Source organism: Theropithecus gelada, chromosome 1 (genome assembly GCF_003255815.1).
Source record: "Theropithecus gelada isolate Dixy chromosome 1, Tgel_1.0, whole genome shotgun sequence".
Taxonomy (NCBI): Eukaryota; Metazoa; Chordata; class Mammalia; order Primates; family Cercopithecidae; genus Theropithecus; species Theropithecus gelada.
In genome coordinates, this window is record NC_037668.1 from 22,224,505 (window position 1) to 22,235,839 (window position 11,335).

At 48.3% G+C, this 11,335-nt stretch overlaps 1 protein-coding gene across 3 annotated transcripts in view; it reads right to left on the reverse strand.

Annotated features, from left to right (window-relative positions):
- Positions 1-7,951: 7,951 nt before the first annotated feature.
- ISG20L2 (interferon stimulated exonuclease gene 20 like 2) overlaps positions 7,952-11,335 on the reverse strand; it is a 7,144-nt gene continuing 3,760 nt past the window's right edge. For 2 of the 3 annotated variants that reach the window (XM_025395524.1, XM_025395529.1), the window contains exons 3-4: positions 10,207-10,407; positions 7,956-9,496 (exon numbers count right to left, since the gene is read on the reverse strand). In XM_025395524.1, the coding sequence (XP_025251309.1) occupies positions 9,383-9,496; positions 10,207-10,407 (315 nt within the window). In that variant the 3' untranslated portion in view covers positions 7,956-9,382. Of the gene's footprint in view, positions 9,497-10,206; positions 10,408-11,335 lie in introns of all 3 variants that reach the window. The other variant, XM_025395532.1, reaches the window with a different exon arrangement.

Here is an 11,335-nt window from a genome sequence, read left to right on the forward strand (position 1 = left end):
GAGCGTGACACATCCCTGGTTGAGGCAATTATCTCTGGCTGGGGGAGCTCAGAACTCTTCAGTCTTCTCAATTCTTCCTATACCTCGGTTGTCCTCTTAGAAATCCCTCCCCCAAATTCCTTTTTTTTTTTTTTGAGATGGAGTCTTACTCTGTTGACTAGACTGGAGTGCAGTGGTGTGATCTTGGCTCACTGCAACCTCCGCCTCCTGTGGTCAAGCGAATCTCCTGCCTCAACTTCCCAAGTAGCTGAGATCACAGGAGTGTGCCACCATGACCGGCTAATTTTTGTATTTTTAATAGAGACAGGGTTTTGACCTGTTGGCCAGGCTGGTCTCAAACTCCCAACCTCAGGCGATCCACCCGCCTCGGCCTCCCAAAGTTATTGGATTACAGGCAGGAGCCACCAGGCCCGGCCACCTCCCCCAGATTATTTTTTATTTTTATTTTTTTTTGAGATGGAGTCTCACTCCCGTCACCCAGACTGGAGTACAGTGGCGCGATCTCAGCTCACTGCAACCTCCGCCTCCCAGGTTCAAGTGATTCTCCTGCCTCAGCCTCCCGAGTAGCTGGGATTACAGGCACGCACCACCACACCCAGCTATTATTTATTTTTATTTATTTATTTATTTATTTTTTGAGACGGAGTCTCGCTCTGTCGGCCAGGCTGGAGTGCAGTGGCGTGATCTCTGCTCACTGCAAGCTCCACTGCCTCCCGGGTTCACGCCATTCTCCTGCCTCAGCCTCCCAAGAAGCTGGGACTACAGGTGCCCGCCACCATGCCCGGCTAATATTTTTGTATTTTTAGTAGAGATGGGGTTTCACTGTGTTAGCTAGGATGATCTCGATCTCCTGACCTCGTGATCTGCCTGCCTCGGCCTCCCAAAGTACTGGGATTACAGGCGTGAGCCACTGTGCCCGGCCTCCCCCACATTCTTTAAGGGTCATGGCCATGTGCTCATTGTGTCTTCTCCTTTGCTGCATCTGCGCAGCTCAGGTCACTGCGTGTCTACCTCAGCTCCCAATCTTTCTCTGCTTCTAATCCTGCAGCCACCAATGGACCTTCAATGCTTACTCAATATGGACGTCAACTACTTTGTCTCCATCCTGTTTGACGCTGGCCTCTGGACCCACACCCCGTCCTTCCATTATAGCCTACATAGCCCAACCATATAAACTCTCCCTTTCTACATCTGGGCTGCCAAGTGATACTTAAAAAAAAAAATCACGATCAACTTGCAGTGCCCCTGCAAATTCAGTTTCTGACGAATCAGGAATTCAATATTGTTCGGCAGCCTTTCCTTAAATTCTTGGTCAGCTCACTCTCCTGTTCTTCTTGAAGCCCTCTCCAAGCTGTCTTTATTCTTCTCAGTTCATGACCCATTGGCTTTCTCTTCACTCAGCAGACCACTCTGCCTCCAACTGAATGAGGTGAAGGTCACTAGGTGATAATCACTTTATTCCACCACCACCCAGAAATATATTTATCTGCCCTTACCCTTTCCTCTTTCCTTTCTTTCCTAGAAGATAAGGTGTCCTTACTGCTGGCCAAGGCTAAGCCTGGGATCTCTCCTGTCTACCCTTTTAGGATCTACTGTAGTATTCATTCACCTGCCCCTTGCCCAGCCACATTATGATCCACTGGCTCCATCCCTAAGTATCTTCAGGCCTCTGCTCCTATAGCGACCCTCACCTGCTTCCCTCCAGAACCAAGAAAGAGCAGTCCACACCCACTTCTCTCCTTCCCCACTTCCAGTTTATCCTCCAACCCACTGCAATTGAGCTTTTTGCTACCTTCCCAACTCCCACCCCAGACATTGTACAGAGGAGGGGCTACAACAAACCCCTTTGTTTGTTCTTACCTTACCTTACTGACTTTTCCATGAAGTCTGATCTCCTTCTTCCTGGAAAGTCTCCTTGGTTGTCCTCTTTACCTGTCTGCTAGCTCTCTCTTAGGCCTCTCTACCTCCAGAAGCTTGTAAGTCCAGGTGTTCCCCAAAACTCTGATTTTGACCTGCCCTTCTTTTTTTTTTTTTGAGGCGGACGGAGTCTCGCTCTGTCACCCACGCTGGAGTTCAATGGTGCCATCTCGGCTCACTGCAACATCTTCCCCCCGGGTTCAAGTGATCCTTCTGCCTCAGCCTCCTGAATAGCTGGGATTACAGGTGTGCACCACCATGCCCAGCTTATTTGTGTTTTTAGTGGAGACCATGTTAGCCAGGCTGGTCTCGAACTCTTGACTTCAAGTGATCTGCTTGCCTCAGCCTCCCAAAGTGCTGGGATTACAGGTGTAAGCTACTGCACCGGGCCAACCTTCTGGCCTTCTTTATATACCTTTCCTGGAAGGCTTCATCCCAATCCAAGTCTTCCATCCCCCTGCTACCCTGTTGTCTTTGAGCCTTAGTTTCTAGCCCCAGATCTCTTTGCTATGCTGAGCTCCAGTCTAGTTATCCAGCTGCTGACTGGATATCTTCAGACAGCTTAAAGTCAACCTAGTAGAATACCCAACACATCTTCAAAACTGCAGTTCTCTCCAGCATATTCTGTATGTTGGTGAATGGCACCACTACTGTCTACTCACCCTCATTCAGAACTATCAAGTCAACTTTTTTTTTTTTTTTTTTTTGAGACGGAGTTGTGCTCTTGTTGCCCAGGCTGGAGTGCAATGATGTGATCTCCACTCACTGCATCCTCCACCTCCCGGATTCAAGTGATTATCCTGCCTCAGCCTCCTGGGTAGCTGAGATTACAGGCATGTGCCACCATGCCCAGCTAATTTTGTATTTTTAGTAGACATGGGGTTTCTCCATGTTGGTCAGGCTGAGGTTGAACTCCCAACCTCAGGTGATCCACCCGCCTTGGTCTCCCAAAGTGCTGGGAGACCATGAGCCACCGTGCTCGGCTCAAGTCAACCTTTTATCTCTTGCCTTGATCTCTGTCTTACTTTTTATTTTTATTTTTTTTTGAGACGGAGTCTCGCTCTGTCGCCCAGGCTGGAGTGCAGTGGCGCGATCTTGGCTCACTGGAAGCTCCGCCTCCCGGGTTCCCGCCATTCTCCTGCCTCAGTCTCCTGAGTAGCTGGGACTACAGGCGCCCGCCACCACGCCTGGCTAATTTTTTGTAGTTTTTAGTAGAGCCGGGGTTTCACCGTGTTAGCCAGGATGGTCCTGATCTCCTGACCTCGTGATCCACCCGCCTCGGCCTCCGAAAGTGCTGGGATTACAGGCGTGAGCCATCGTGCCCGGCCGATCTCTGTCTTATTGGTTCTACCTCCTCAGTGATGCTCAGATGCATCCTCCCACTTTATTGATTGAGGCCTCCATCATTGCTTATACAAATTATCCCAACAGAATTCATCTCCCGGGCCTTCCTCAATCCAGCTTCCATTTGGTTGCCAGCATCATCTTCCAAAAAAAAAACCACAGATCTGATCAGATCACTGCCCTGCTTGAAATCCTTCAAAGACTTGGGATGGCACTGGCCACACTGCACTGAAAATAGTTTACTGGTTTCTCTTCTTCAGGTTGCTGTAAGCAACTCAGGGGCAAAGACAATGCCCATTTCCCTAGTGCCTAGCACAATGCCTAACACATGGCAGGTGCTTCATAAATATTTCAGTGGCAAGAGTCCAAGTCTTGTGTTAACAGAAGAGCAGGGCAGTGGTTAAGAGCAGAGACTTCAGATTGGCAGACCTGGGAAGTCTGAGTGCCAGCATTGCCAACCTCCAGCTATTTGGCCTGGGAAAGATTTCTTATCTTTTGTCAACCTGTTTCCTCAAATGTTAAATTACAATACCACCTACTTTACGGAGACTGAGATAATGCATCTTTTTATTTATTTTATTATTATTTTTGAGACAGTCTTGCTCTGTTGCCCAGGCTGGAGTACAGTGGCGTGATCTCGGCTCACTAAGCCTCCGCCTCCCGGGTTCAAGTGATTCTCGTGTCTTAGCCTCTCAAGTAGCTGGGTTACAGCATGCATCACCACACCTGATTAATTTTTTTGTATTTTTAGTAGAGATGGGTTTCTCCATGTTGGCCAGGCTGGTCTTGAACTCCTGGTCTCAACCATCCACCTGTCTTGGCCTCTCAAAGTGCTAGGATTACATGTGTGAGCCACCGCACTGGACCAAGATATTGTATCCAAAGGGGTTGGCACAGTGGCTGGCACAGAGAAGCACTCAATAAATGGTTGCCATTATTATTATTATTGATGATAGCAACCATCAGTTAAATATCAAGGTTAGAAAAAAAATCCCAGGATTTTGGCACTAGAACCATTAAGACTCCAAAAATCAAAGTGACTTACTCATGTCACAAATTTAGTAAGTGGCAAAATCAAGTTTGGAACCCATTATCAATGCAAAGTAACTTCTTTAAGCTGTCAGCTCTTTGGTGAAAGTGCTTTGTGATCTACATTACACCCAGACTGTGGATTCAGGATATTCATAAAAGTACCTGGCACATCGCATTCTTAGGTGTTTGTCTCTCTAAACTTGAACTTGGGCTAATGTGCCTTGGGGCAAGTTCATAATTACAGTACTGTTGATCTTTCCTATTGTTGTCCATTGTAATTATCTATTAAACTAGTAATCAAATGATTCCTCCTTGGAGCCTTCCCTAGATAACTTTTTCTTTTTTTTGAGACGGAGTCTTGCTCGGTTGCCCAGGGAAGAGTGCAGTGGCACGATCTCGGCTCACTGCAATCTTCGCCTCCTGAGTTCAGGCAATTCTCCTGCCTCAGCCTCCCGAGTAGCTGGGATTACAGGCAGGTGCCACCAGGCCTGGCTAATTTTTGTATTTTTTAGTAGAGACGGGGTTTCACCACGCTGGCCAGGCTGGTCTTGAACTCCTGACCTTGTGATCCGCTGGCCTCAGCCTCCCAAAGTGCTAGGATTACAGGCGTGAGCCACCGCACCTGGCATTTTTTTTTTTTTTTTTTTTTGAGACGGAGTCTCACTCTGTTGCCCAGGCTGGAGTGCAGTGGCTCAATCTTGGGTCACCGCAAGGCAATTCTCCTGCCTCAGCCTCCTGAGTAGCTGGGACTACAGGCGCCTGCCACCACGCCTGGCTAATTTTTTGTTTTTCTAGTAAAGACCGTGTTTCACTATGTTGGCCAGGCTGGTCTCAAACTTGAGACCTTGAGATCCACCCGCCTTGGCCTCCCAAAGTACTGGGACTACAGGCGTGAGCCACTGTGCCTGGCCGATCACTGGTTCTTAAGGGTAGAGAGATGAGTAGTGCTAATGCCTAAAATCTCAAAATAATGCTCCCTTCCCCATTTGAGAACTGCTTTGTTAAGTGAAGTTTTAGACTATCACAAGTATGTTCAGCAGGATATGTTCTTACACTCTTGTCTTTTCCTAGTCTTACTTGCAGCAGAGGGTCTTTTAGTATTAGAAAACTTCATTATGCCACGAAAAGAATATTACTAGCAAAAGCTTACATGCTGTCATGCATTTGCTCCACGCTGAAAGACCTTAGATTTGTTTTAATTACTTTTTTTTTTTGAGACGGAGTCCTCACTCTGTCGCCCAGGCTGCAGTGGAGTGGAGTTCAGTGGCATGATTTTGGCTCACAGCAACCTCTGCCTCCCGGGTTCAAGCTATCCTCCTGCCTCAGCATCCCGAGTAGCTGGGAATACAGGCATGCGCCCCATGTGCCGGGGATTTTTTTGTAGTTTTGTATTTTTAGTAGAGATGGGGTTTCATGTTGTCCAGTCTGGTCTCAATCTCCTGATCTCAAGTGATCTGCCTGTCTTGGTCTCTCAGCGTTGGGATTACGGGTGTGAGCCACTGCATCCAACAAGACCTTAGATTTAAGGTAAAACAGGACTTGCTGACTGGGGTTCAGGCAGCAATCTACAATAGGGTTTGTCCACTATCAACTGAAGTCAGGACAGAGACAGAACAGAAAGGGGATTGAGGTACAGGGGATTCCAGGCACCCTTGCTAGGTAAGCTGGGCTCTGACAAGGAAGTGTGATGAGGGTAGACAGTTAAGGAGTTGCCTGCAAGGTCTTCTGGTCTCCCGGGTTTCTCTTGGTGAGCAAAAGTAAGAATGAGTTCTTTTCTTTTTTTTTTTTTGAGATGGAGTCTCGCTGTGTCGCCCAGGCTGGAGTGCAGTGGCACAATCTCAGCTCACTGCAAGCTCCGCCTCTCAGGGTTGACGCCATTCTCCTGCCTTAGCCTCCCGAGTAGCTGGGAGTACAGGTGCCCACCACCACGCCTGGCTAATTTTTTTGTATTTTTTTAGTAGAGACGGGGTTTCACCATGTTAGCCAGGATGGTCTTGATCTCCTGACGTCATGATCTGCCTGCCTCGGCTTCCCAAAGTGCTGGGATTACAGGCGTGAGCCACCGCGCCTGGCAGAATGAGCTCTTTTCAACATTAGACTGAGATCAGGTACTTTTGTTTTGAGGCTGTAGCAGAGTCATGTGCCTTTTTAGACATGGGGTGTGGGGGTAGGTGGATCATAAAAGCCAGTTGCTACTTCACCAAGACACATATAAAGCCAGGTTTTTTTTTTTTGTTTTTTTTTTTTTTGGTAGAGATGGGTCTCACTATGTTGCCCAGGCTGGTCTCAAACTCCTGGGCTCAAGCCGTCCTCCTGCCTCAGCCTCCCCAAAGTGCTGGGATTACAAGTGTGAGCCACCACACCCAGCCTGACAAAGCTAGTTTTGTTTCAGCTAAGAAGTACCCTAATGAGAATATCACAGTTATCTTCATTTACTGATTACAATATAGTTAAGAATCGCTTCCATGTGTGTATTCCTACCAGTTTCTGTTGTGGCCTCCTTGCACTATTCTCACTTCTTGCTGTGCAAGGGTACCTGGCACCCCTTTGTGAAGTCATGGACATTAAATATGTTGGGCCCCACAGGAACCAATTTGCTCAGAGCATAATGGCTGTCTGTGCAACAGACCCCACAGTGCAGGCCACAACAAAACCATGTCTGGGTCTGGTCTGGTTGCAGGAAATTCCCTTCTATAGGCAGCTGTGACTGTGACTCTGGCCCCTGGAACCAGACCAGCCACTCAAGAATGCAAAAGTCCTGGTGCAGACATGGAGTCTGCATTCTCTCAAGAAAGTACAGATAATGATCCTGGACACAAGGTCAGACTGGCGACTCTTTTCCAATATGAGATGTGTACCACCAAGAGCTGGCAGCAGGACCAGGCTGTCATCACCAAGCACCCTTTCTCCCCTGCTCTGCCCCTCCTTCATGCCCACTCTCTCTACCTCACTCTCCTGGTCACATACCCTGTGTGTGTGGGACCAGGAGTTGCATGGCTTGGGGTGTCATTCTAGGTGTGCTTGTTAATGTTTTTTTTTTTTTTTTGAGACAGAGTCTTGCTCTGTGGCCCAGGCTGGAGTGCAGTGGCCAGATCTCAGCTCACTGCAAGCTCCGCCTCCCGGGTTCATGCCATTCCCTTGCCTCAGCCTCCCGAGTAGCTGGGACTACAGGCGCCCGCCACCTCGCCCGGTTAGTTTTTTGTATTTTTTAGTAGAGACGGGGTTTCGCCATGTTAGCCAGGATGGTCTCGATCTCCTGACCTCGTGATCCACCCGTTTCGGCCTCCCAAAGTGCTGGGATTACAGGCGTGAGCCACCGCGCCCGGCCCCTAATTTTTTAAAAAATTGAGATGGGGTCTATTTTGCCTAGACTGGATTTAAATTCCTGGGCTCAAGGAATCCTCATGCCTCAGCCTGCAGGGGAGCTGGGATTACAGGAGTGAGCTGCCATGCCCAGCTCTGATGTGTGGTAGGGATGAGGACAAGGCACCGTACGTGTCACGTGTTACGCACAAAGGCTTGGTCAGTTCTTCTCAATGACTTCCAGGAAGGGCCCCAGTTAGTGTCATCCAGTGACCCTGGAAATCCCCTAAGAAAACTACAGCCCCACGATACTTTGTGATAGAGCTATTTAACATAAAGAAGAAACCATACATAATTGCTTTTCCATTATAAAAGTTTATCAAGGGAATAATTTGAGTTTTTAGAGGCTTGGTTTAGCAAGGTAAAAAAGACAACCAAATTATTAAAACACTTTATAAATTATTTTAAAACCTACCAATTGGGGCCTAAATGAAATAAACCCCCATTACCTTAGGAAAGAGACAGCTTTCCTAAATCACAAAAGTTGATTTCCAAGCTACACTCTTACTTTTAATGCCGTGGAACCCTAAGGAGAACTAAAGCTCACCAGCGATGGCTGCTCTGGAAGTCAAGGTGGGAAGAACAGGCAATATCCTGACACAGGCTAGATACAGACTCTGAGCCAAAAGCAGAGTCTGTGACATGGAAAGGGACCACACAATTTTTTTTTTGAGATGGAGTCTTGCTCTGTGGACCAGGCTGGAGTGCAGCGGCACAATCTCAGCTCACTGCAAGCTCCGCCTCCTGGGTTCACGCCATTTTCCTGCCCCAGCCTCCCGAGTAGCTGCAACTACAGGAGCCTACCACCACGCCTGGCTAATTTTTTGTATTTTTAGTAGAGACGGGGTTTCACTGTGTTAGCGAGGATGGTCTCGATCTCCTGACCTCGTGATCTGCCCACCTCGGCCTCCCAAAGTGCTGGGATTACAGGTGTGAGCCACCATGCCCAGCAGGGACCACACAATTTATTAGCCAACCAGGACACTTTTTTGTTTTTCTTCGAGAAAGAGTCTCACTCTTGTCACCCAGGCTGGAGTGCAGTGACACGATCTCGGCTCGCTGCAATCTCCGCCTCCTGGGCTCAAGCAATTCTGCCTCGGCCTCCTGAGTAGCTAGGATTACAGGCGCCTGCCACCATGCCCCACTCATTTTTTGTATTTTTAGTAGAGAACAGGATTTTGCCATGTTGGCCAGGCCGGTCTTGAACTCCTGACCTCAGGTGATCCACCTGCCTTGGCCTCCCTAAGTGTTGGGATTACAGGCGTGAGCCACCACACCTGGCCCCAACCAGAACACTTCTGAGTGTGGAAGAGGATGCTGTTAATTACTCAAACCAAAAGGCATAAAAGGAGACATATGTCCACCCAAGTGATAAGGCAGTTTGGGAAACTACATTTCCCAGTATGCCCTGCCCCTTGAAAGTTAAAAATCTTAACTGGCACAGAGCACGCTGGGACACCTGTGGTTAGCACCATTTAAGAAGTAAACGGTATAGGGCTGGGTTCTGACGTGAAGGCCTCCCCCTTCCATGGGACACTTAACCAGACATAGGACACAACACCCAAGGTGAAATTTCAATGGGTATTAAGTCTGGGGTAGAGTTTTTCTCTCCCCACAAATCTAGCTTCCAAAGATGTGGAGCTGATGGAGCTGTCCATTGGTCCGCTGCCCTGTTTCTTCTGGGCGCTGCCTCTGCCTCCCCATATCACCAGCATCCCCACTGTCACTAGTCTTTAGGGGGATTCTGGGCTAGGTGCTCTTCCCACTCGACTTCAACCAACTTGTACAGCTCCATGGTGGCCTGGGCATCTTCCACAGAGGAATGTCCGCTCTTCCCAACCTGAGCAAGCAAGGAAGACAAGAGCATGAAGCAACAAGAAACCGTTTCTTCCTTTCCAGTGGACTCCGCACTCCTCTTTCCCCTGCCTCCGCTACACAGTTTCTTCCGCAGTCAGCAGGCTACAAAGACAGAACTCTGGTGGGGCCCTACTCCTTATGTAATTTCAGGGGTTCAACTCCTAGGAAGTCTTTGACACTGTCTACTTCAGTCCTTTCTGTGGCAGTATGTATAAACTATATTAGGTTCTGTAGAGCCAGAACATACCAGGTCAAAGACAGGTCTTCTGAGTCTTCCACTTTCCCTAGTTCCTTAAGTGCTCTATATGTGATCTATGTCCACACCTTCCTGCCAGATGGGCCACCTTTTGCTAAATGATAGCATGTAAAATATAAGCAGTCCTTGCATCCACTACATGGTCTCTTAGACCACCACTGCTACCTGCTTTCTTCCTTACTTAGGGTTTTATATCTACTTATGACTTTTTCCCTTTTCCAAAGCACACTTAGAAACATTCTATGAGGTAGACAACAGGAATTATTATCCTGTGTACAGATGGAGAGACACTACTGGGCCCTTCATCCAAAGCTCTTCCCATCATAGCAGCCCATCTGGAGCTCTACAACTACAGGACTTCTGGGATCAGAGTCTGGCTAGGGGCATCAACGAGAGCCATGTCCAAGATGGGGGCGGGGGATGTGGGGAGATGCTACCTGGATATCCCGGTTTAGCAGCTTCTTGGTGAGATGCTTCAGAGACATGGTGGCATTCTCCGGGCAGTCAGCCTTCCGGTTGAGGGGGGGGATATGGGAGGTGTCACGGGTGAGGGACTTGGGGTGAAAGTACTGAAGGGCTTTGAAGTCGTTGTGGATGGCATGTCCCACCACTATCTTCCCTGTGAGTATCTTCAAGATCTGGAACAAGTGTGGAAGAGAGTGGTGAGAAGCAAGACTGCGGTGGAACCCCTGCATTCTGAAAGCCCAACATGACCATCAAACCCTTCTGGATTCTTTCACCAACTGCCCACCTCTCCATCCTCGAAATGCTCACTCCCACAAGTTTTCTTTCTTCTGCAATCCACTTCCTCTTCCGCAGGTGATTTCCATGGTGTACCCTGTTTGGACTCATACTGCCAGTGGCTCTTTACCTTCTTATTGATCTCCACCCCATGACATTAATTTGCCTTCAGTCCTAAATGACACTCATGTTTAAGATGTCCATGTATTTAGTTCGGTTCTGGCTTGCTACATGAAGTCCTTTAACTATTACCATTATGCTGGCCTTAGACACATGGCTGGGACCATGGCTCCAGGGAGGCTAACAAAAGCCCAAAATTACATGCAATTAGATGTGTATGGGTACTAGCGGAAGAGAATCTGTGGCTTTCATCAAATTCTCAGAGTCTACAAACCATAAAAAATTAAGAATCACGTATAGGCCGGGCGCGGTGGCTCAAGCCTGTAATCCCAGCACTTTGGGAGGCCGAGGCGGGTGGATCACGAGGTCAGGAGATCGAGACCATCCTGGCTAACATGGTGAAACCCCGTCTCTACTAAAAATACAAAAAACTAGCCGGGCGTGGTGGCGGGCGCCTGTAGTCCCAGCTACTCAGAGGCTGAGGCAGGAGAATGGCGTGAACCTGAGAGGCGGAGCTTGCAGTGAGCCGAGATCGCGCCACTGCACTCCAGCCTGGGTGACACAGCGCGAGACTCTGTCTCAAAAAAAAAAAAAAAAAAAAAAAGAATCACGTATAAACTAAAGTTGCAGAAGGAACCTTATTCACACTAGTTTTGGAACCAGGTAAAATAACTTCTTAATATTTCAGGAAACTTTTTTTTTTTT